Genomic DNA, 25,118 nt, shown 5'->3' with positions numbered 1-25,118 from the left:
TAAATTTATCATATTAATGACTTTAAAATATAATAGTAAATCATATTACATGATATTTAGTTATTTACAAATGCCAAGACTGTCCTTTTAAGCTTAATAATTGTTGGCCAAAAAAACAAATATATATATATTTATTCTCGGATTTGGTAACTATTTGTCATTCTTACCTGGCTTTTCTTATTCTATTGGTTGGTCCATTTGTCTTTCTTTGGCTGATTGGCTCCAACAACTATACACTTCGCGCCACTCCCAGGCGCCTAAAATTTTTTTTTTATCTTTTGCAAGAACCGGGAAATTTCAATTCACATCCTCCGAAATCAATTCTTCCCTGTTCTTGAAATTTTCAGCTAAACCCATGAAAACTGAAAATGTAACCCACCCGCCTAAATCCTCAAAATCCCAATTTTCATATTTTCAATCCAAAGCCAAAACTCAAATTTAGAAAAAATGAAAAACAAAACCAGACAAGCAATTTCCAATTCACCATTATCCCATTCCCTCCAAAATGTACCTATCACTAACTCTCTACAAATACTCTCTTTACTCTAAACTTCTTTTTGTCTGTCCTCTAATTCTATTCTTGGCCTTATTACAGTTACATCAAATAATGGAGGAGGCCACCACCATCAATCTTTATGACCAGAGCAACAAAGAGAATATCCCTCCTTTCTCTGCAAAACAAGAAAATCCAGTTCTTGCATCCAAGCGATCAGAATTTAGAAGAAAAAGGGTTAGGCGACCACTTGAAGATATTACTTACTTCTACCAAAGTTATATTCAGTTAGCTTTAGCTCAAGATTCTGATTCCTTCCTATCTGTTTCTGTTCCAAGTTGTGCATCAAATTCTAAGAAGAGGAAAGCATCTGAAGAGGATCAAGAAAATGTTGCAGTGCCCAAATCTAAGTCATTAAGATTTGGTTTCAGATAGATTTAAGTTTTTTTCTTTTTGATTTGATAGGTTGAGAACTCATCAACCATTATATTCTACAGTCTAAATCATCAATACAGTCCTTTTTTTATGTCTTTAATTTCTTTTTCGCTCTCCTTATCCCTTTTCGAGACTAATCTCATTTTGGTTTTATGATTTATCCTTTATTGATATGCAAATAATCTTATAAAAGTAGTTCCTTGAACTCAAATTACTTCTAATGAGCTCTCTTTATTGTTCTCTGATACAATGTAACTTTATTAGCTTTTTTTTTTTTTTATCCATGTTCGTTTAAGAGGTCATATAATTTGAATGTTCTTCGTGCGCTTCGAGAGATGCGGAGCTGGCCCATGGAGATTTCCCGCTGAGAGTGGCTCAAATCTATGATCCTATAGATTCCTCAATCCTCTCAGGTGCTCTTTGCCAAAGAGCTACCTATTTGGATTACCTTATTAGCTATTTTTACTGTTGCTTCTGCAAGAATAGGATTCTGATTTTAAATGTCTTTCTGTTCTTCATATGCTAATCATTCAATGATATTGTTAGTTGGGCCTAAAACATGAAATAATGTTTGATCCAATCACTAAGGCCCAGAGCCCATTGGATTTTATATTATGCAAGAGCAAAAATCCAATCCATGGCAGCTCCTTAGTGATTTTTCTTAGGCTTTATAGTATAGCACATTTAATATTTCAACTTGCTAAGAAAAAAATTATTAATTTTAATTATTTCAACTTATTCAATTTTTAATGAATGTTCCTTTATAAAAATGGAGAATTCAAAAGAGTTAGATAGAATAATAATGATATCTTTTCTTTTAATCAAAAAGTCTTGAGTTTGGACTATGGATGTAAAGTCTTTTCAAAGGCTCGAGAGAAAGTGTTTAATCCCTATGATCGACTTGAATCTAATGCATTAAATATTCTACAAATTAGCTCATTTTCTTTATTTTCCTTTGTTTTCTTTGCAATCCAGAAGATTTTTTTTCCCATTTTCTTAATAATACTGCACAAAGCCAAAAGTTCCTTTCAAATTTTACAGAACCAAAACGAGAGGTGAAAATATTAATATGAGGAAAAGGGCAGAGAAGCAACTGTCCAGAAATTGAAAGGACAAATGTAAAAATGTATTTTAACTTTACACATGCTAATCCATAATTCAGGTCTGAAAAGCATTATATATATATAAATGGTCACAGTAGTCAACTGCTGAGCTGAGCATTTTCAGCCAAAATGCTAATAAAAAAATTGAACCATTTAGAAGATTCTACACAGAGAATAATCTGATTTTAATTTTAATTATCTTAAATATGAGGAGGTACAGACAGAAATAGCTAAGACTGCACTGCATCTACCTAATTTATATGATTTGGAGATTCATCATCGAGAGAATAATGAATATTGCTTCCTTATTAAACCTTAAGAATCTATTATGATAGATTAAAATATTTGTAGGATGATGATTCTTCAAGAGTTGAAAAGCCACATTCATTTGTTTATTACACTCCAAGGAAATGGATTTGGAATTGTATTAAAACAACAATTAAATTATATATATATATTATGTAGTTAATTAAATTAGGTGCCATTATATTTATGGCTCACGACAAATGATTTATGCTTTAGTGCGTTGATATTTTATGGCACTATTCAAGTCAACAATCCATTTTTCTATATATATATATTTAGAGGATGTGTTTCGTTCAGTTATCAAACGACGATATTCATTTAATTAACTGCTATCTACTAACAATAACCGCTGTCAGCTATCCACTGGCGTCAACATTTAAATCAAGCCGGCGCTTAATTATATGAGAATATCATTAAGTAATTAATTAGATTTCGTTATCCCATATTTCACTACCTAGCTATATGATAATGGATAACATTAATCATGATACTATCATATTTACCTTCACTTGTGACATGTATATAGCTCACGTAAACCCTTGAACTAGCTAGCTAGATAGCTTCTTTAGGGATAATAATAATAATAATTGAAAATGTGGGAGAAAGTGGAGAGTACATTAGGGTTTTTTTTTCCTTTGTAATATATATATTTCAGGAATCAGAACCGACCAACCCTAGCTCCTAGCAAGCATGTGTTTATGTGGGTATGCATGTGCCTTCAACATAACTCTCATTTAATTGCTGAGTAGTGGCAGTCTTAGTCATCTAAATTCAACTCTAATGACATATATACATGTCTATATGCTTATCATATGAGAATAATACAAAAAATTTGTTTGGAATAAGTATAAAACATAATACAAACAAAAGCTGAACTCAAAAGTTTCTGACATCATATGTAAATGAAAGAGAAGAAAGAAAAGATCATTTGGTGTCCTTTGGCTACCTTAGAAAGCTCAAAAGAACAAGCAATCAAGATTTCTAAACAACACAAATTAAGTGGTAAACACAAGGACAAAATTAATAAGCAATTGATGACTAGACACACACTCATCATCATGGTCAATTCTCTTAATATTAATTGGTAAATTAATTATTAAAATCCCTAGAAAAAACTTCTAATTTTGTTTAATAATTATAAATATGCATATAATCAACTATATATAAGGAGCTCTTCTTGAAATGAATTTATACACTAAATAGCTAAGCTATACTAGCTCTTCGAGGTCTAGGAAGAATGGCAAGTTATTTGAAGTTTTGGGTATGCCTTATTGTACTAATTCTTACACTTGTTAAATCAGAAACTAGACTTCTTGTGCCATATCATGATCCTCCTCGTCCTCGTCCTCAACTCCATAACCATGACAAGAAAACCCTAACTAGGGTTTTGCAAGAAATGTCCAATGCTCTCATGGTGAAATTAAGAGATGAAGGGACGATACGAAACCCTAATGAATCGAAGAGGATAAGTCCAGGAGGTCCTGACCCTAAACATCACTAATCAGAAATTTCATTATTCTGTTTACTTAGTTTGAAGTTGTGTTCATGGCGGAGATCAAAGGAAGTTAGAAACAAGAAAACGTGAGGTTGAGTTGACTTTTGTTTTAGTTAATGCTGATGCTATTTAGTTATGTTATGAGCTAATGTATTGGACGGTTAATTAGTCGTTAAGAGTGGAAAAAGAAATGTTTTTTTTTTTTTTCTTCTGAAATGTCTGTTTTTTGTGCTTAATGGAATGAAAATGTAATTAAAGTATGATACTTTAACGAGCATGTATGAGCTTAGAACTATTTATATATCATTATTTTATTTGTCGCAACGTGGGTACATTTCACTTTTTAGATCATAAAAGCCAAGTGGGATTACATGAAACATGTTATATAACTTTATTATTATTATTATTATTATTATTATTATTATTATTATCTAGATAATAGAAAAATATTGATATATAATACCTAATATAAATTCGCTTTAATTTAATATAAATATATAAGAATCTTTCTTTCTTAATAATTTCAACTTTTAATTTAGTTAGCTAGGTAATATATGACATCATTCGAAGAATTATATATGTATAATTTTTCAATCAATAATTTTCATATTTCTTTTAACTAATCAAAATATTTAATCGAGCTGATTTTAAAGATGAAATGTTTAATAGAAAATTTTCAAAAATTAAAAAATTTAATAGATGCAGTTTTATAAGTTAAACGCAAAAATAAAAGTTCATAGTGCTTTAAAATTTTTTACGTAAAGTATATAAATGAATTTATCTATTTCGCCATCATTAAAGGTTGAAGTTGAATACTTCCAATATCAATAAATACTTGAAAAATGAAAGGAAACATAAAAAATAAGTTGAATATATATTTACGTGGATTTTAATCTTAAATAAAATACTGACGGAGAATATAAAAAAATCTTAAAATAAATAGAATATAAAAATAATAATAAAGAGTATAAAAAATAAAATAATTATTTACATTTATAGAGTTTTTCATGATTTTCAATTAATGTTAAACTAAGTAGTTTTTAAATTTGATAAATTATTGCAGATTGTAAGTCTTATCTCAATGTTTTAGATACAGTTTCTGTGATTTTGATTCATAGGCAAACGAACAAGCCAGCTCATTTCTTACTCGAGCAGTTTATTTTAATTTATGCTAGACTTCACTATTTGGATAGTATTTCCCTTTGTATTGAAGTTGATTTCTTGTTTGATATATCTTCTTGATTAATAAAGCTTCTTTTTCTCTAAAAAAGAAAAAAAAAAAAAAAAAAAGAAAGTAGTTTGTACTTTGTAGTACTACCATCCACTTGCTTGAAAAACAGTTCAATTGAGCGACCTGCCGTTTATTTTATGAAACGAGTCCTTTTTACATTATGTCGTCTAAAGGGAGCCACTATAGTTTAATTGTTAGCATCTGTTTGCTTCCAGCCTGCATGATCTTCCATGGAGAATTTCTCAAACACCACCTCCTTCTTCAATACCTTCTACATGTCTGCTCAACGATTCGTTCTCTTGATAAAACAAAATCTCTCCATGCACTCACAGTCACTCTTGGTCCTAACACTAAGCAAAGCACCTTTCTTCACAATAATATTATCAAGATTTATGCATCACTCAATGAATTGCCAATGGCACAAAAGGTGTTTGAAAATATGCCCCAAAAAAACATTGTATCCTATAATTCTATTATCAGTTCTTATTGCAAGTATGATTATTTACAGCAAGCCTGGAGGATTTTTGGTGAGATGACATATTATGGATTTAGGCCCAACAACTTCACATTTGCTGGGTTATTGTCGTTTACATCTATGGATATTTATCGTGGGTTTCAGTTGCAGGCATTTGCAGTGAAGAATGGGTTGTTTTACGCTGATGCTTTTGTGGGTACTGCTTTGATGGGTCTGTTTGGAAGGTGTGAGCGGGTAGATGAGGCATTCCGTGTTTTTGAGGATATGCCTGCTAAGAGCTTGGTGACATGGAATTCAATGATCTCCTTGTTTGGGCATCAGGACTGTGTGGAAGATTGTATGCGTTTGTTTTCTGAGCTTGTCAGGAAAGAAGGTTGTTTGTCTGAATTTTCCGTTGTGGCTGTTTTGTCTGGATTATTATCCGAGAAAGACATGGAATATGGAGAACAAATTCATGGTTTAGTCATTAAAAGGGGGTTCGATTATAAAGTTTCAGTTGTGAATTCTCTTATCAACATGTATGCAAAATGTGCAAGCATACGCCAAGCAGAGAAATTGTTTGAGGTGGCAGCCTGTAGGGATATTGTGACATGGAATACAATCATTGGTGCATTGGCAAAAGGCAAGAAGTCCATTAAAGCTTTACAGCATTTTTTGAAAATGTCTAAGGATGGCATTATGCCTAACCAGACCACATTTGGTAGTCTCATAAGCTCTTGTGCAGATTTACAGATCCTGATGTATGGAAAATTTGTCCATGCTAAAACAATCGTGCATGCTCTTGAAACTGATGTTTATGTGGGTAGTGCCTGGGTGGACTATTATGCTAAATGTGACAAACTTGATGATGCCCGGCATTGTTTTTTTAAGATAAATGGAAGAAATGTGGTTTCTTGGAATTCTTTAATTCTGGGTTTTGCAAATAAAGGCTCTTCTATTTCTATTTCTTTGCTGCTGGAAATGCTTCAATTGGGATATCGGCCTAATGAGTTTTCATTTTCAGCAGTTCTTAAATCATCTTCCATAATTGAGCTACAGCAGCTTCATTGTCTGATTATAAGAATGGGATATGAGATTAATGAATTTGTGTTAAGCTCCCTTATTTCCTCCTATGGTAGGAACGGTCTCATATCTGATGCGCTTGTATTTCTGGCAGCTTCAGAATCACCACTTGCCGCTGTCCCCTCTAACAATCTTGCTGGAATCCTTAACAAATCTGGTCAATATCAGGAAACATTAAAATTGCTTTCTCAGCTGGAAGAACCAGATGATGTTTCTTGGAACATTGTCATTGCAGCATGTGCTCGGAATGGTAATTATAAAGAGGCTTTCGAACTTTTCAAACGTATGCTTATGGGCCAAATCTACCCAGATAATTATACTTATGTTAGCCTTCTGAGTGTTTGTAGTAAAATTTGTGATCTTGCTTTGGGTTGTTCTGTCCATGGTCTTCTTATAAAGACTAATTTCAGTTCCTGTGATGTATTTGTCTGCAATGTATTGATAGACATGTATGGAAAATGTGGGTGCCCTGGGAGGTCAGTAAAAATCTTCAACAGTATGACAAATAGGAACCTAATCACATGGACAGCTCTAATTTCGGCTCTTGGTATTAATGGTCGTGTCTGTGAAGCATTAGAAAGGTTCAGGGAGATGAAAGATATGGGTTTTAGACCTGATAAGGTTGCTTTTATTGCAGCACTTTCGGCATGTAGACATGGTGCTTTGGTGAGAGAAGGAATACAATTTTTTGAGGAAATGATTAGTTATGGTATTGAACCAGACATGGATCATTATCATTGTTTTGTGGACTTATTGGCTAGGCATGGACATGTTAAGGAAGCAGAGAAAGTAATTTCCTGCATGCCTTTCCCACCAAATGCCCGCATATGGCGTAGTTTCCTTGAAGGCTGCAAGAGATATAGAACCAAAGAGGATCAAGTTTTGGGAATGTAAACTCAATGTTGTCAGAGAAAATCTCTGTAAGACCGAACTTTATCAAGAAACAGGGCATGCAAATTGAAGTTCACTATATGAATTCTTCTCCCAAATGTTTCTGTTGGGACTTTCTAACCTTTGAAGTTCATTTTGCGTGAGGTCTGCATATCTCCAAATAAATGAAGACCTCATATAATGTAAATTGCTTATTTATTCCATTGATGCTGACTTAAGCTCACATAACCGGTATGGAAAAACAGCTTTTGGGATCTATTGAAATGATTTCTTCTTCCTCTCTTTTCTGTTTGATGCTAGGTGCCATACAGATTTATTGTCAACCTATAGTTTATAATATTAACCAATCAGAAGTGGTAAAGCCGCATATTTGTGGGCGGCATCCACATAATGTTTCCTTAAGCACGTGCTTACCAAAGCCAAAATTTGGCCAACTCAGTTTGGACCTTCGTCCCTTTCTTCATCAGTTTATGCCGCAGGCTTCCCTTTAATCAAGGTACATGGGGGCAATCTCTCTGCACCTTTCTTTAATTTTCTTCCCCCCTATATACGCAAGTTTATTTGAACAATGGTTTGTGAAAATGTTCAAATTCAGTCTATAGAAAGAACAAATTGATAAATCTATTATTGCATAGAGGACATAGGTCATCTTTTATATTGTAGTTTATGCATATGCTTTTACTTTGAAGATGTATGATTTCTGATATCATTTTTGTGCTCTGGATACACTGTCCAGTTAATTTAGATTTCTGTATAGGCACTATGTTCATAGCAAGCTGATTTTCTGCTGCTTCAACAAAAGATGGAATGAAAATAGATGCATTTGTGAGAATTAATTAAGAAAAAGTTAACAAGACTCTTAATATAGCTTGCCTATCTATGGTATAGTCTATCCAAAATCTTTCTGGCTAGAAGACACAACCAAAATTAACCCAAAAGATTTTTAAGCCTCAATTACTTATATTTTATTCAAAGATATATATCCCGTAAGTTGCTAAATTTTGTTATAATTTATTCAAAAATAACTAGCTAGCTGTGCAGGACAAGGACAAGAAGGGTGGAGATGAAGATGAAATACGAAAGAAACTAGTAGAATTGAAAAAAAATGTTCATTTGTTCTTTGGGTAGAGTGCCTATGAAAAACACATAAAAACATTTAGATTATCTGCTTTAGATCATAAAGTTGATCTAATGACGTGGAAAAGATTAGGTTAGATCTATAGGTGAATTCCTTTCTAGCTTTAAAATAATTCCTTCTTCCAATGGACGTTTGATCATATCCAACAGTTATTATCATGTGAAATTCTCCAATCCTATTTATCTTTTACCTTGTACCGGATAGTTGTATCCGGTAGAGTATAATATGGATTTTCTCGAGATTCTCTACCTCTTTTAGCCTGAAAGATAGGAGAATGATAAGAACAAACAATTATAATATAATGGAATATTGTATTAATATATTTGAATGTCCCCTGACCATTCGGGAAGGGACACTGATTATATTTTATTTTCCACAGTCAAAACAATCTGTATGTGGCGAATTGGTGGGGAAAAAAGCTTCGGTGGTTCCAAGAAAAACTATCTTTATCTCTTCGTTTCTTTTTTTTTTTCGTTATCTTCCATGAATTCGTTGACTTAGCTTGATACATATTGCATGTGCTTTTATGTTCACAAAGATTGTTGTCCTAGTGTAGACGTGAAAGTTGGGAGCAGCAAGTGAACTGTGTAGAAACCTACCATAGGAGGAAGAGATAAGAGTAGCTGGGGACAACTTCTTTGCAAAAGCTCGAGGAAGGCTGTGTTCATCAACCCTTCTCAGAGCCTGCAAATGTGAGATGCTTCATGCATTGGGTCACCTTTAAGCTTACTATTGTGCAAGAAATGGTCTATTAACCTAAAATGGTGATTAAGCTGTCAGAACTTAGAATTGGTTTGATTGGTGCAATAAAGAGTACTCCCTCCCGTGTCACTTGAAGAAAGAGTCAATGCAAGGGAGAGCAGTATCATATTTTTTGTTAGTGGTTTAAAGTTAAATGGGAGACGACAACCAACTCCAAATCTAAAGAGTAGAAAACTTTCTGCATATACCTTAAGGTGTTTAATTTGTCCTTTTTTAGGAGCCATTATCAATTTATCGTATATAATAGTAAAGTTGGACAGAAAAAACAAAATATAGTGGTCCATTATATGTGTCCTAGCACTCATCTTATCTGCCTCTAATCTTATAAATAGCAGCAAGCTGTAAGCTGTACATCTCACTCGTCTTAACTATCTGTGAACTATTCAAGCTAGTTGAGTTTGCTATATAGATCCTGTTCTTCCAGTTCCATTTTATAAGTAGTAGCTCTACTTATAAGTCTTGGAACTAACTTTGTGTTAGCTTCTCTTTCAGAACAAACTTGTTAACTCTTCAAGATCTAACCTAGCATTAGATGGCCAATCCAACTGGAAAACAGGCTTTGGTTTTGTTCCTGATTGTGTTTATGGTTCTTATGATCAGGTCTGAGGCAAGAGTTCATAGGAAGGAGCTTGATAGTCGCCAACTTTTACGTGAAATGGGATACACTGGTTCAAAACTGGAGTATCATCGACGGATTTCGCTGCTAAATTCAGATATTGATAGAGTATCTCCTGGAGGACCTGATCCTGAACATCATTCTCACTCTCCAGGAAAGGCTCAATGCCTGACATGCATCCCCATATAGCAAACTCCGAGAAACAAAAAGATCATTTCATGACTTTTGTATCTTCAGTTTCATGCAAATGAATGCTTGCAACTTTTTATTTTATGGTACTTTTATCTTTATTGGCATTGTTGCTGAAGTGTAGTTTTCATTTTCAGAATTATAATGCTAATGTAAGGTTCTTAGAAAAAGAGAACCGGCTAGTCAACTGAGCAAAACCTTGGCAATAAAAGAACTATATCCTCTTCTGTTTTATATTAATCTTGCAGCAAAAGATAATCTAGTTCCAATGAAACAAAAGCAGTAAGGTATAAGTGTCTGTGTGAAATAACAAATAAGGAATATATTATATACAATCTTTATATCTCAAATATCACAGAACATGACATTGCACATGTGCAGATCAAGTGAATATATACGATGTTTATACAGAAGTGAATAATATTTAAATTTTTTCTTTTTACTTTTATTTAATAACTTCTTTGTCCATAAATATAATGGTTAAACTAATACGTTATCATTAATTAAACCTTGATATAAGTAAAATTAAAATATTAATGTTTAATCTTCAAAGAAAATTATATTTATTTAAATATTTTATTATAATTTCGATTAATTTCAAAAACAATTTAATATATATCATGTAATTTTAATGAAAGCTAACATAATGATATATTATGAAAAAATAAAATAACAATTATAGTTTAACTATATTACCTAAATTTTTTTAATTTACATGCAAGTCAAACTAGGAAAAAAGCATAGAGAATATTACAAATTTGTTTTAGAAGTGAAAAGAAATATATAGCATTCAGAAGCTCTTATATAAGGAGATGCTCTCATCTTTTTTGTAGTTTCTCCTATCTCATTATGGGCAAGATATATCAAGATCGATTTTTTAAAAATGATATGAATACTCAAGATAATAGTGTTCACAATATTTACACCGAGTTAAAATTAAATTGTGCTCGCATTGAATCAGTTTATTAAGAGATAAAGTGTATTTAATGAGTATTTATTCCATCTACGAGATTCAACTCTCGATTATAAGTCGGAATTTTTTTTTTTTTTTTTTAATAAGATTAGAGTTGATGGTTGACAAGAAATGCAATCTCACATGTAACCCACATGTGTTATTCACGTTGTGATGGAATCATTGGCTTTGTGCAAATTAAATCTGTTTTTCTTCTTTAGAACCACATGAAGCTCACTAGTGATCATTTAGGGTAAAATCATATTGGAAGAACACACCATCTTACGTGGAGCCACGCCTATCTTACTATTCATTCCAGTTCAAGCTTAGACAAAACAAAAGTTCACCCCTCACTGGTTTGGTTTAATTTATTAATTTATTAATTTAATTAATTCTTAATTAAAACCTTAAACCCTTTAAAAAAAAAAAAATAAAACCTTAAACCTTGATTAAGGAGACGTATCAAACTTGACAAGGGATATATAGCACTTGATTTTGAATGGACGGCTCGTTTTTATGTTCTACATATGGAATAGCCATTATTTTCCATATATCTGACTAATATTATCTTCACTTGAAAAAAAAGAGTGCTGCCTAACCATTCATTCTATTATTTCGTTAATAAAAAGTAGTTTTAGTATAATAACGTAGTTATTCCAAAACCAATCTGTATGGAATACTTTCATACACTAATGGTCTGTTCAATAAAATTAATTGTTTTGATAGTTATTAGTTGTTTTAACAGTGTTTAGCGCTAAAAGTTACTTAAAAAGCTGTTGCCGAACACAATCTAAATTGATGTTTTGTTTACTAATCCTCCTTTAGAAAGATCAAATAAGTAATTAACACATAGGTCCAATAATGAATAATTTTTTTTAAAGCAAGATGAAACTTTATAGTATTAATAAAAGAAGTATAGTTGGTTGCTTTTTTAAGGAATTATTATTGGTTACTTTTTTTAATGGTCAAATAAAGGAACACTATTATATCCATTTGCAACTGTCAATCTCAGAGAAATATAGTTGGCCAACTGCCAAAAGAAATCAAACCGGCCATGGTAGATTCAGAATAGGATTTCCATTAGGTTTTCTTTCTGTTTTATGGACTTCCTATTTGGTCATTGGAATTTTTCATTTTACACAAAACACACAAAAGTTTGCAACTTTTCCTTGTTATCCAAAAGAGTAAAAATTTGGAGTGGACAACAAAAAAGATTACAAGGATGACAAAAATTGTGGTCCATAATGACTTTTCCTTGATAAATATTATTAGACCTCCGTCAAGAATTAATGATAGGTCGAATATTGGATAAACCAATCCTTTTTTGATATTATTAATTGTCAATATTGAATCCAAACAATAAAAGAGGCTATGACTTTACTCCCGAGAAATGAGATGGGATGGTAGAGTTCCGTTCACTCTTTATTAAAGGTCTCGAGTTTGAGCTTTATGTTCCTTTTTATTAGTCCGTTTGGCGTAAATTCGGATTAATGAAGCCAGTAAATTTCAAATATCAAATGATTAAAATAAAAAAAAGAGACTATGACTTTTAAGATATCCTTTTTTATTTCATATAATAAATGCAACCATGTGGATTGAGTCTCATCCAACTTTAATCTCATGTGGGCAATATTTACATATAGATATTAATTTCCCAAATGATCAAAAGCAAGAATTAGCAAACATTTAGAAAGAAAACAAAAATCCTTTGTAGCACTTCTTGTCTTTACCTCGAATTCGCAAAATTCTTCTGAATTTACAATTGGATTGTCGTCCATGCGTTGGTTATAACAAACAAAAATCGAGTCACCATCCTCTCTCTCACCCATTTGAGAGTACTAAGAAAGAGCAAAAAGCAAAATATTAATGGGTTAAAACAATATATATTTTTGTATGGAGATAAAAACTATATGCTTTTAGGACTTAAAATTCATTTGGGTGTCTACATGTATCTATCCCACTAACATTTGGTCTCTCTCTCTCTCTCTCTCTCTCTCTCTCTCAAACATTTTATGAGTTTTGGTTTTATAAATATAATAAAACCCTAGCTAGCTATATATTCTTCTTCTACTTCTGATGGTTACTATTCTTGACGAGAGACAATTCAATGGCCAACAATAGTAAAATGATCACTTCAAAGGTTTTGATATTTTTCTTGATTGTCTTCTCACCATCAGTGTTCTTTTCTTGAATTTTCGAGGCTCGTACTCCCAAGGGCCAAGAATATACAGAGGCCGTGAACGAATAGAATTATACAAATCAGTATAATGAATTTGTTTCATGGTATGCTGAGCATAATATCAGAACTTGATCATAAAAAAAGGAACGAAAATGAAACACAAAACTGGAAGTTAAAAAATGCCAAGACCCAACACAAGAGTAAAAGATTTAAAGACAAAAGAGATAACAAGCAAAAGTCTTGCTTGGAATGCATAATTTTCTTTAAGCTTAAACATGAGAGTGAGATTAAAAAAAAAAAAAAACAAAAAAGAAAAATTTGTAGACTAACAAGTCTTGACTTCAGACAGATACTCCCAGTGTTTATGATTTATCTCAGACTCAGCTTCTCTTTGCTCCAACCCCAAAAACTAGTTTTTCACATTTTCTCTTATTTTCCTTCACTTTCTTGTGTTTTCCGGGGAAATATATCCGGATTCAAGAAATAGCTAGCAGTACTACTCATATCTCTGTCACTCTACATATTTCTCTTTCTTTCTGCCAAAACTACCTAGAGAAAGAAAAAAGAAAGGAAGCTTCATTTATTTTTTAATCTTCTGGATTAAAGTAAATGGAAGGAGGGATACATGCAGGAACAGATTTTCTCTATTGCTTGGAATAATCCTTTTGTTCTTCGCCTTGCTTTTTCTACTGGCATTGGCAGCCTCGCCTTTGGCAATGACATTGAAATTATAGATTTTTAATTTCTTTAATATAGGAAATATTTAAATTGGAAGCAATAAATTCTGCATTCTGAATATTACATAATAAATAATAAATTTTTCATGTTGATAACAAATTTTCATTTTGTTTTCTAAATATTTAGTTTTTACTAAATTATGAGTTTAGCCATTAATTTTTAAAAAAGAAAATAATATATAATGTTAAAAGATATTATTTTAATAATCTTTTCACCCTGTCCCTCTCAAATTGAAGAGAAAATATATACTTTTGTCATGAATTATATTCACTTAACCAAGTAAAAGAAATAAATTTTACATAACAAGGATGGACATGATATTGAAAAAAGAATCTCTATTTTGCTTTTCTAAAAAACAACCTTTTTTTTTTTTTTTTTTGCACTTGTTGCTTATGAGTTGTGGGCTGATGGACTCGTAGTCAATGGGCTTTTTCACTGTCAATACGGCTTAAAGCTGACCTTGAATGAGAGCCCACTTAACTTGTAAGCTATTCTTTTGGTAAATTACAATTGTGCACTTGAATTATGTTGAAATTAACACTTAAATTCTTTTATATTTGAAAAATAATTATGTGTCCCTAATTTATATTTTATCTCATTATCATGTCCTTCCGCCCACAGTGAACATATTCTGTTCAAAAAATGAACATATATTCAAAAAATATATTTGATCCTTTATGCTTGAATTGAGCTCCAGCCCAAATATCTTTATTAAGCTGAGCTTAAAAGTATTGTACTTATTTTTCTACAGCTTTAAGAGATTGAGAGTAAATTTAAATACCAAGAAACAAAAGAATAAACGAGAATTAAGATCAATAGGCAATGAAAATGTGAATGTGAATGACTGTAAATTTTTATGTGGTGTCTTATCATTAAAATGAAAGTCTTTTTATTTTTGATTGAAAATTAACAATGAAGTTGATATTTTTAAATGAAAGGGGTAAACAATTTTACGAGATAAATTTTAAGAATTAATCGATGATTTTATGAATGATAGGGATAAATTAAGAATTTCGGTCAACTTTCAAGGACTAAATAGTTAATTTGCATTATTATTTTTTTTTTGAAAATAGTTAATTTGCTTTATTAAGTTCTTATTATTATCCTTCTCAAAAAAAAAAAAAAAGCAAGTATTTATTATTATTATTGGGTTTGACTTTTACGGGCTAGATCATCAGTTTGGGCCTGGATTTGCCACATCATCCCAATTTGAACCGCTCAAACTGAGCCCTCCATTAGCAACCAACGCACCGGCGCGTGTAAAACATCGCCGGTTACCAAGTGCTCACCGCTCTGCTACACCTCTCTGTGAATAGATTCCACGCGCAGTTTCCCCGCTTGGGCAAACTCTTCAAAATCCCACAATCAAAACTCCGCGCCACTAAATCCTCTCTTATGCTCAAACCCGCGTTTACGTCACGCTCATCAGTCTCCCCTCTCTTATTGGTTGTTGTATTGCACGCGTCCTTGCCACATCTGAGTCTAACTCTACCGATATTTGTCATGATACTTCGCGACCACAACTCTTTTAAACACGAATGCATGCGAACCGTACACCTGTAAGATAAGGGTATAGTGAGGTAGAGAGAGAAATTTAGAGAGAGAAATAATTTTTTAGAGAGAGAAAGTGCTTCTAGAGAGAGAGGGGAGAGCGAAAAAGGAGATCTGATCAAATCGAGAAAGAAAGGTAAACAAAAACGAAACCCTAATCCTACTGTTTCTTCCAATCCCAAATCTCTTCTCTTCTTTCTTCTTTGTGGCTGTGTTTATACATATATGTATATGCGTAGGTAGTCTCTCGTCGTACTTGTATAGATTTAAACTAGAGTAGATCGTGAAAGCCAGAAAGGTTCAAGCTTTGCTATAGGTTTTTGTATTGCCCTGATTGAATTGTGATTCTGGGGCAAAATTAGGGTTTTGCGGGTGGTTTTACGGAGGTGAAAAACCCTAGTTCTGGGCCAGTCTTGTGATTCGCTGGTGCGAAGAGAAAGAGAATTAGGGTTTTGGAGTTACATGTATGGCTTCGGGGTCTATAGTTGGAGAAGGAGGTGGAAATGATGGAGCTAGAGAGAAACAGAGGTATACAGGGAACAAAGTCTATACAAGAAAAGCTTTTAAAGGTAACAGGAACAACATCAACAACCTCGCCACCCCCATCACCACCACCAATAACAAAGACACAAGCCAAGCCGCTACCAACACCACCACAACAGCTACTGTAGCTACACCTTCACCTGCACCTCCACCATCACTTGCGCCTGCAGCCAACAACGACAGCAGCAGCAAGAATGGCGGTAACGACAACAGCGGCGGTAACGACAACTGCGGCAAGAGTGGCGGTAACGACAACAGCGGCAAGAGTGGCGGTAACGAAAACAGCGGCAAGAGTGGCGATAACGACAACAGCGGCAAGAGTGGCGATAACGACAACAGCGGCAAGAATGGCAATAAAGACAATAGCAGCAAGAATGGCAACGATGACAATATCAACGAGAGAAATGATGAGAACAACTCAATTCAAGTTCCAGAATTAAAAAACCCAGCTTTAGAAGATACAAATTTGGTTCAGCAGCAACCCATTTCCCGTCTGGATGCCAACTCTGATGATTCTTCTAGCCTCAATAGGCAGGAAGGTGTTTCTGTCGTGGCCCCAAGTGGCCGGGACCTGACCACTGGGAATGGAGTGGTGAAACAAGGATTGGAGGATAAAGTAAAGATAAATTTGTCATCGAAGTCTAAGCAGGAAATGAGAGAGCTCAGAAAAAAACTGGAGAGTGAACTTGACATGGTGAGGAGTTTGGTGAAAAAGATTGAGGACAAAGAAGGACAGCATGGTGTTGGTAGTATTAATACTGGACGGGTTTCTCTGAATGATGGAGTTGATAATGGATTTAGGAGGGTTTATTCAGAGGTGGGATCAGTGGGTGTTCCTCGTGAGATTACTACTCCTGTTCTAACACCTACTCCTAGGCAGTCTAGGCCTTTGAATCAGCTTAGTATATCAGTGCTGGAGAATAGTCTGGGTGGCGGTGAGATTGTGGAGAAAGAGAAGAGGACACCAAAGGCAAATCAGTTCTATAGAAATTCGGAATTTTTGCTTGCTAAAGACAAGTTTCCACCAGCAGAGAGCAACAAGAAATCGAAATTGAATGGGAAGAAGCAAGGGGGAGGGGATTTGGGATTTGGGACAGGGTCCAAGGTTTTCAAGAATTGTAGTGCTTTGCTTGAGAAATTGATGAAGCATAAGCATGGTTGGGTGTTTAATAGTCCTGTTGATGTGAAGCAGCTTGGCTTGCATGATTACTTTACCATAATTAAGCATCCTATGGACCTGGGCACTGTGAAGATGAGGCTGCACAAGAATTGGTACAAGTCGCCCGAGGAGTTTGCAGAGGATGTCAGACTAACATTTCATAATGCTTTGAAGTATAATCCAAAGGGGCAAGATGTTCATATAATGGCAGAGATGCTATTGAAGATGTTTGAGGAAAGGTGGGCTGTTATAAAGTCAGACTATGATAGGGAGATGAGGTTTGCTGTCAGTTATGAGCTGGGTATTCCTACACCCACATCAAGGAAGGCTCATCCATTGCCACCCCCTCCTCTTGATATGAGGAGGATTCTGGATAGATCAGAATCAATGACTTATCCGACGGGGGATCTTAGGCCAAAACCTATTAGTACAACTCCTTCAGGAAGAACCCCTGCTCCAAAAAAGCCCAAGGCGAAGGATCCACACAAGAGGGACATGACTTATGAGGAGAAGCAGAAACTTAGCACGAACCTCCAGAGCTTACCTTCAGAAAAGCTGGACAATATCGTCCAGATAATAAAGAAGAGAAATTCATCACTTTTCCAACATGATGATGAAATTGAAGTGGATATTGATAGTGTTGATGCTGAGACTCTTTGGGAACTGGATAGGTTTGTTACCAACTACAAGAAGAGTTTAAGCAAGAACAAGAGAAAAGCTGAACTCGCTATTCAAGCAAGAGCAGAAGCTGAGCAGAATGTACAGGAGAATGTAAGGGTTTAATTGTTTATTTTGATGTTTAAGCTTTCTCAGGAGAAAGGATTGATTGCTGAATGGATTTTGTTTTCTGTCTTTGCAGACACCAACACCAGTTGTGGCAGAGGAACCACGAGAAAATAAAACAGGTATAGATCTTCAGATGAGCATTTATGTCATTTATTTGATCGAATTGGCTATCTTAAAATATTTTTGCCTTTGGTAGCTGATGAAAGGAATGTTTCCACCTCATCACCTGTTCAAGTGGAGAATCAGGGAGATAATGGCACTAGGTCAAGTAGTTCAAGCAGTTCTAGTAGTGATTCTGGTTCCTCTTCAAGTGGTATGGCAATATATTTCTTAGTTTATACTTTTTTCCTGTATTTCTTCAACATATGTTCACATGTGTTTCCTCTGTTGGTAATTTAATGTACTGCTGTTTATTTTCTTATTTTTTTGTATGATTTATCACAGAATCTGATAGTGACAGCTCCTCAGCGTCTGGATCTGATGTAGGGCATTAACCGAGGAGTTGAGTAGTTATGGTAGGTTCATTTCTGTTCATTTCCTTTTCTCGATTTCTTTAAATCTTTTCGTGCATTTTTTGACATGAATTTGGCAATCTTCTCTGTATGTTTAGTGAATTTACCAGAAATGCTCAACGATCGAGTAAAATTGTGAAAATAAAATTTGTTGCATACGTTAAATCAATTCAAGTGGCGATTCATATAGGGCACTTGTCCTGCATGCAGATCATGATTGTGTAAATAGGGGGTGTAGTTAGGTAAATAATAATGTAATAATAATGGGAAGTGGTTTTCTGTTTGTGCCCCATAAAATTGATTTATCATGCATCTCTAACCAAAGTCATAGAGGGAGGAAAATATGGGGATATTTGCTTTGATGAAAAATTTAGTAAATTTTTGAAGTTATATTGATGACTTGTCACTTGTGAATCAACAATTGAAGTATGATGGCTATATTTTTATACCCTCTCCCTCTCTTTAAATTGTATCATGATAACTGATAAAATATCTCTGTGATTTTGTGTGGGAGGAGATCGTAGTCAGAATTGCAAAACGTTTGTGGATTTTATGTGCCTGATCACTGGGGCATTGTGTGCACCTAGTATTTCTTTTGAGGTTAGACTTACACCATTCCAAAATTTTTCTGGGCAAGGTTATTATGGTTTGCATGCGAAGACAATTTGTTGTCTACATTCTGTCTAAATTAACCTGTAATCTTTTTTGACTCTGCACATGTTAGGCACATTTAGGGGTTTATTTGTCATCCAATAAGATAACTTATCTTTTGAGGGATGGATGAATGGTAATAAACTCTATAGGACTGTCCAAGAGAAGAGAACATATGTTGGTGTGTTTAGGTAGAAGGCATGTGAGATTCCTATTTCCGAATTGATTTGGCAAGTTGAGTGGCATTTATTTTAGTCTAACTGTTAGGTTTGTTTTAAAATTAGCAATTGACTTTTCTACAGGATCTATAAAAAACAATACTGTGCTTAAACTTTCTCTTAGTATGCTGAGTGTGCATCTAAAAACTGTTGCCTAATTGAGAAAAAGGAGTACAGGAGACTAAGTTGCTTCACATTTCAAAATTCATGTTGCAAAGGGTTCTGACTGAGGGTTATTAATATTGAATGGATTGTAGGATTATGAACGTGCAAGATGCATCTTTTTTATTTTTTCTGGACATTTTTAAAAACCAAAGTTCGTTACAGTCTCTTGACTGATGCAGTTATTGGTGGCTATTGGGTTTGCTAGGTTAGGGCCATAGTATAGCTAACATATAGGTTTATTGGATGTAATTGCATGTGCTGGTCCCCTGCTTTTTCTACAACAGAAATATGGACTAGGTAGATGTGGAAGGTGTAGGATATTGTTAGAATGTGTTTAAATTGGTAATTGCAGTTTGGAATATGTGTGTTGATAATTCAATTAGGCATGCTTTGGAAACTAGAGGGAAAGGATGATGTTTTTCACAGCTTTCATTCGGTAAATTAGAATTCCTAACCCTATAAATATTTTCTACTTAAATATTCAATAAAAATGTTTTTATCTGGATCTTTTCTCTGGATCTCTCTATGCTCATTGAGGGTGGATATCTGATCAATTCTGTTTTCCTATTGTGTTCTATGGGTCTTTATCAAGCAAATTCCTCTTGCAGAGTTTTCAAATGCAATTAGTCTTTTGTCGATTCTAAGTTTGTTTACCTAATGGTGCAATCCTTTTTTTTTGCTTCAGATCCCAGAAAAATTAGAGTAGATTGCAAGGTGATGTCATGAATAACAGGTCATGATTTTGCGAGAGGAATCGGCAATTGGTGTACAGTGAAGTTCAAAAAGCAGGCACAGGCACACGCAGAGCAGAGTGGAGCGTATCTCCGCTTAAATGGTTCCTCGAACCTAGAACTAAAAGTGGCATAATATTTGTCCAGTGCAGAAAAATTTGTATAATATTTGGGTAGAATGTGGTGATGATTAGATACAGAGCAAATGGGTTTGGTTTTTTTTTTTTTTTTCTGTAGCACGTGTACATGACTAACTAGCCGCTACTCTTTTCCATAACTTCGTTGTTGATTTTCTCCTTGCAGATTCAGGATTCTTTGTTGTTATACAAAAAGATAATCTGTAATTCCACCTTCTCAAGTGATTTAGTAACACAGCATATTGCTTCATCAGAAATATCTCTTTTCCAATCCGACTCAAATGTCCCAGCCAGTCTTCACTATGCTCAATTTCAACCACCCTTTGAGTTCCCGTAATTTAATATTTCTTCTATGTAAGATCTTGATTCGCAAATTTTTAATCCATTAATAGATTTAGTAAGTGAAAATAACATTGCGAATTACATAAGCTCTCTTTTCTTTTAACTCGTTAGATTAGCATCAAATTCGATTTTAATGGAGTGAAGGTTCAGAGAGACCAACTATAGCCACATTGATTTTTGGTTTTTGTACATATGAAAAGCAGTATTATGTGTAAATTGCAGCAATATAACAATACATATCCATTCAAAATCAAAATGGTTAATTTGTAAAACCGCAGCAAACTCAATTTGCATCCATGAAAAGTCTAATTAGTTGCTCCTCTCTCCCACGTTTTTTTCTCAAGAGTAAATACTTCTCTTCTTCTTCTTCTTCTTCTTCTTTGGAGGTTTCACCATGGTCCGGTCTCCAAGCATGGCGGGATAGTCCGCTCAATGAGAACCGCTTCTGGGGACCTAATGGTCCAGAGTCTCGACCGCTGTCGTCGCCCTCTTCAATTGTCGCCAATGAATATGGAATTGGGTCTGCTTCCTCTCTTGCAGAGCTTGGAGCTATTGTTCTCTCCACTAGTGACCCCCTCACAAAATCCAAACTTTCTCATCTTGCTTTCTCCAGGTGGCGCAACGAGAAGCTTCCTATTGGGGATTTTGCCCCTCCTTCTAAACCTGCTCGTCCTCTTAAACCCGAATTGGTTCGTTTTCTTATTGCTCCTTACCTTTGTGTTCGTTGTTTGTGGAACTTGTTCCCTTTTTATCTTTTTAAATCATCAAAGTTTAAATTTTGGCAATCAATTGTGAAGGAAAGTTAAAGTGATCTATTGCGAGATATAATGATTTAATGATGTAAGAATTTTGTATCACTTACCTTCATTGATATTTATGTGTTTGTTTCTTATTTATATTTGTGAGATTTAGGTTTCACCAAAGGAAATTCCAGCCCCCAAAGATTCTGGCTTACCTCTCAATGCTTATACGCTCCACAATCTTGCTCATGTGGAGCTTAATGCAATTGATTTGGCATGGGATACAGTTGTTCGATTTTCACCTTTTAGTGAGACTCTAGAAGAAGGATTCTTTGCTGACTTTGCACATGTTGCCGATGATGAGAGTCGCCATTTTGCTTGGTGTTCCCAGAGACTTGCTGAGCTTGGTTTCAAGTGAGGACAAGTATTGCTTTGTGTATTAAATTAATTGATTCTTGGCCGTTGGTTAGACGAGATAACATTTCCATTCTAATTAGGTATGGAGATATGCCTGCTCATAATTTGTTGTGGAGGGAGTGTGAAAAATCATCTAACAATGTTGCGGCAAGGTTGGCTGCAATCCCACTTGTCCAGGTAATAGATTAATATATGCATCTCAACCTTAAAGATCTAGCTGCTTGGTACAATATGCATATGCAGTGACTATGATGTGAAGCTAATATTCCATCTTTAAGATTTGCTTTCCAAATAACTGTATAATTCTCGCTGTAAACGAGCAAAAATGAGCATTATGAACCATTCAAAAATATTGTATGTTTATATTTGTAAAATGGTGCAGTTTTCTGATTAATATGATAGTGAAAAAGGCAATAATTATCATCTCATATATCTTATACCTTTCTTATCCAAAACTGAACAGATTCCTCAAAACAAAACCTGGCATGTATGGTATAGATGAGCTGGACAAGTAGTAAGCTTTAGTAGTACTCTGTACATATTCTGTTCAAGGACCAAAATAAAACTCTTACGAGCTCTTCATCAGTAATTTGGCACCTGATTCTGTGTTGTATGGTTTGTTCAGATCTCCCAAATTTAAGGAATCAGGCAGGGATAATATCCAACCTCCTTTAATTTGTGCAAGTAACCACATGCTTCATTGTCATTCTAGATCTCCCTTTTCTGCTTGTGAATTGATTGAACTTCAATTCCATTTAACAGACAGTTGTACTACATTTTGGCTGTGATTACTGGTATTATGGTGGCATATATCCTTTCATAGCAGTTCAGAGGATTTTTGTTATTTTTGTTTCTAAGGAATTGTAATGCATGTAAAGAGGAAAGCAAAATAGTATAGCAATGGGATTGTTTGGTATTTTTGTGTTCCAAGGACACCCATTCTCCTAAGATGCTGTGCACTTTCAGGAGATGTGAGACCCAAAACAATGCGATGATTATCTTTTGACAGTGTACTGAACGATCATGCTAGGTTATCTAGTCTATCATCATTTCTAGATAAAAAGAATAATATGAGCTTGAGACAGTTGTGGCCTCATGGGATGAATGATGATCACATGCAGAATATTAAGCTCAATTTCCTTTTTCTTTTTATTGGAGCAGATTGTGGAATGGAGTTGGTGTTAAAGTTGTTACTGAATAATTTACACTATAGAACTCTGTCACTTAGTTGTGATTATGCTAAATCTAATACATTTATATTCGGGGTGGACTCTGAGGCCAGGCCTGTTTTAGCTATTTTAGCGACTTTCTTTTGGGACTGAAATCAGACATCTTCAACTTCCAAATATTGATGATGCTTGTTCTTTCCCGCTCTTTCTTTCCCTCTTCTCTTATTTTTCTCTCTCATTTATACAAAATTAGACATGAATACTTGGTAAAGAAATTTTCAGCATTCTTGCTATTGTTATTGATATAGGAGGCGAGAGGACTTGATGCTGGACCTAGACTGGTACAAAAATTGATTGGTTTTGGAGACTCCAAGACATCTAAGATTGTGGTTAGAATTGCAGATGAGGAAGTTGCACATGTTGCTGTTGGTGTCTATTGGTTTGTCTCTGTCTGTCAGAAATTAGGCCGTGCCCCTTGTTCCACTTTTAAAGGTATTAGCAGCCTACTCATTTGATTTCATATCTTCAATTGCATGGCATGTGTTTTCAGTTCCATGCAGGGGAAGAAAAATATTATTCACAAACTGTTAAAACTTTTGGGAATAAGAATGCAGACTTGTTAAGGGAGTACAATGTGGAGATAAAAGGGCCCTTCAATTATTCAGCTAGAGATGAAGCTGGGATTCCCCGGGATTGGTAATAATTTATTTGGTGATTCCTCAGTTTGAATTGAAAATGTCACTACTTGTTACCTAATGTATGATCATTAACTTGTTTCCTTGACAATGAAACAGAATATCAATCTTCTTTTGAAGCTGCATGTAAAGATAGCTATTTTTATTGAGCTTCTTTTATTCTCTGCTGTGAAGGTATGATGCATCAGTTACAAATAAACAAGACAACAATGATAGACACGGTGCAAATGAACAGCTTACTGCGGTATGTGATTATGATCTCTACCCTTCTCTCATACACACAAAGACAAGGGGACACGGATCTTCTTAGGAGTAAAGGAGACAAACATAACACAACTGCTGGCTAATGTTACAGGTTTATGGGAGACTTGCCTCTATCATCTCCATGGAGTGTGATAATGCAAGTTTGAACAAGCGCCCAGGTTGATTCTTCTATCATAGAAGCATAGGAGCTCAAGCTCAAGAATGTTGTACTGGTAAGTGGACAGTTTGATTCTAATTTTCCAATATGTTTTCCTATTTAACCAACTTATCCATGCATGAAAAATTGAAACCTGGCCTGACATCCTTAAATTTGCAATTGTGACTTTTTCAAACTTTCGACTTGAACAGTTTTTGAAGTTACATCAAATTTACGGATCAGGAACTACTGATCAAAAGAAACTATTTCACTACTTGATTAAACTTTTTCTTCTTTTGACTATTTAATTTGAAATTACTGACTTCAACATAAGACTTGGGAAGCTTGATTCATCTATGCCTCAACTTACAGGATATTAACATAACTCCAGGAATGTCATTCTTGGAATTTGGAATTGCAGCACCGCTTTAATCTCGAGTCAGGCAGGAGAGGCGAAAAGCAAGAGAGTATCATATCCATATCAGACTACTCGTCTTATTGGAGATCAATTCCTGGCAGCCTAGTTATGCCTGCCCTTTCTGGAAGTCAATTGGTTTTTGGTAGAACTAACATAGTTTTACTTGATTTTTGGAATGGCAAATGCAATTAAATCAGTAGATAATGTTGTGGATCTCTTAAAGCTTTAATTGCTCAACCAAAATTTTATTGATCCATTAGAAGTAAACTGCGCAGGTCCATTTAATTGAAAAAGTTATTCTGTGACAATGATTGTTGGTGTGCCCAGTATAAAAAGGCTTGGCTATTGTTTTTAAGTATGTAATTATAATCTTCAAAGGGAGGGATAGAGAGATGATGATAATGGTCTACAAGATAAAT

The 25,118-nt window shown here is 34.4% G+C and overlaps 3 protein-coding genes across 6 annotated transcripts; all 3 read left to right on the top strand.

Annotated features, from left to right (window-relative positions):
* The first annotated feature begins 5,218 nt into the window (after nucleotides 1-5,218).
* Nucleotides 5,219-10,430, top strand: LOC105639568 (Pentatricopeptide repeat (PPR) superfamily protein). The gene is made up of 2 exons (XM_012223650.4): nucleotides 5,219-7,987; nucleotides 9,186-10,430. Exon 1 carries the CDS (start codon nucleotides 5,224-5,226, stop codon nucleotides 7,492-7,494), a length of 2,271 nt encoding a protein of 756 aa, XP_012079040.2. The 5' UTR covers nucleotides 5,219-5,223; the 3' UTR covers nucleotides 7,495-7,987; nucleotides 9,186-10,430.
* A 5,192-nt stretch (nucleotides 10,431-15,622) lies between these two features.
* GTE4 (global transcription factor group E4) lies at nucleotides 15,623-20,683 on the top strand. Of its 2 annotated transcripts, none has more exons than XM_012223652.4 (6): nucleotides 15,623-15,752; nucleotides 15,856-18,089; nucleotides 18,178-18,223; nucleotides 18,301-18,417; nucleotides 18,549-18,619; nucleotides 20,336-20,683. In XM_012223652.4, exons 2-5 carry the CDS (start codon nucleotides 16,083-16,085, stop codon nucleotides 18,596-18,598), a joined length of 2,220 nt encoding a protein of 739 aa, XP_012079042.1. In that variant the 5' UTR covers nucleotides 15,623-15,752; nucleotides 15,856-16,082; the 3' UTR covers nucleotides 18,599-18,619; nucleotides 20,336-20,683. The 2 variants fall into 2 exon arrangements, 1 of the variants encoding a protein (XP_012079042.1); XR_002285074.3 differs by adding an exon at nucleotides 19,134-19,216 and having other exon boundaries at nucleotides 15,629-18,089.
* A 235-nt stretch (nucleotides 20,684-20,918) lies between these two features.
* Nucleotides 20,919-25,007, top strand: LOC110008618 (diiron containing four-helix bundle family ferritin protein, putative (Protein of unknown function DUF455)). Of its 3 annotated transcripts, none has more exons than XM_012223653.4 (8): nucleotides 20,919-21,549; nucleotides 21,773-22,014; nucleotides 22,098-22,194; nucleotides 23,495-23,678; nucleotides 23,801-23,882; nucleotides 24,056-24,125; nucleotides 24,237-24,357; nucleotides 24,673-25,007. In XM_012223653.4, the coding sequence occupies exons 1-7, from the start codon at nucleotides 21,157-21,159 to the stop codon at nucleotides 24,306-24,308; spliced, it is 1,140 nt and encodes a 379-aa protein (XP_012079043.1). In that variant the 5' UTR covers nucleotides 20,919-21,156; the 3' UTR covers nucleotides 24,309-24,357; nucleotides 24,673-25,007. The 3 variants fall into 3 exon arrangements, with proteins under 3 accessions (XP_012079043.1, XP_020537298.1, XP_089575858.1); XM_020681639.2 differs by having other exon boundaries at nucleotides 24,654-25,007; XM_089719732.1 differs by lacking the exons at nucleotides 24,237-24,357; nucleotides 24,673-25,007 and having other exon boundaries at nucleotides 23,981-24,121.
* Nucleotides 25,008-25,118: the final 111 nt, after the last annotated feature.

This window comes from Jatropha curcas, chromosome 3 (assembly GCF_041381405.1).
Source record: "Jatropha curcas cultivar XTBG-Jc1 chromosome 3, XTBG_Jcur_1.0, whole genome shotgun sequence".
In the NCBI taxonomy this organism is placed as follows: domain Eukaryota; kingdom Viridiplantae; phylum Streptophyta; class Magnoliopsida; order Malpighiales; family Euphorbiaceae; genus Jatropha; species Jatropha curcas.
This window is presented reverse-complemented; position numbering and strand designations above follow the sequence as displayed.

Excerpts from the sequence above, each read along its gene's own strand:
- GTE4 (XM_012223652.4), top strand. The coding sequence starts at position 16,083 with ATGGCTTCGGGGTCTATAGTTGGAGAAGGAGGTGGAAATGATGGAGCT. Across the intron at positions 18,090-18,177 it reads AGCAGAATGTACAGGAGAAT|ACACCAACACCAGTTGTGGC; the intron begins GTAAGGGTTTAA and ends CTGTCTTTGCAG. Across the intron at positions 18,224-18,300 it reads ACCACGAGAAAATAAAACAG|CTGATGAAAGGAATGTTTCC; the intron begins GTATAGATCTTC and ends TGCCTTTGGTAG.
- LOC110008618 (XM_012223653.4), top strand. The coding sequence starts at position 21,157 with ATGAAAAGTCTAATTAGTTGCTCCTCTCTCCCACGTTTTTTTCTCAAG. Across the intron at positions 23,883-24,055 it reads GCTGGGATTCCCCGGGATTG|GTATGATGCATCAGTTACAA; the intron begins GTAATAATTTAT and ends TCTGCTGTGAAG. Across the intron at positions 24,126-24,236 it reads CAAATGAACAGCTTACTGCG|GTTTATGGGAGACTTGCCTC; the intron begins GTATGTGATTAT and ends CTAATGTTACAG.
- LOC105639568 (XM_012223650.4), top strand. The coding sequence starts at position 5,224 with ATGTCGTCTAAAGGGAGCCACTATAGTTTAATTGTTAGCATCTGTTTG.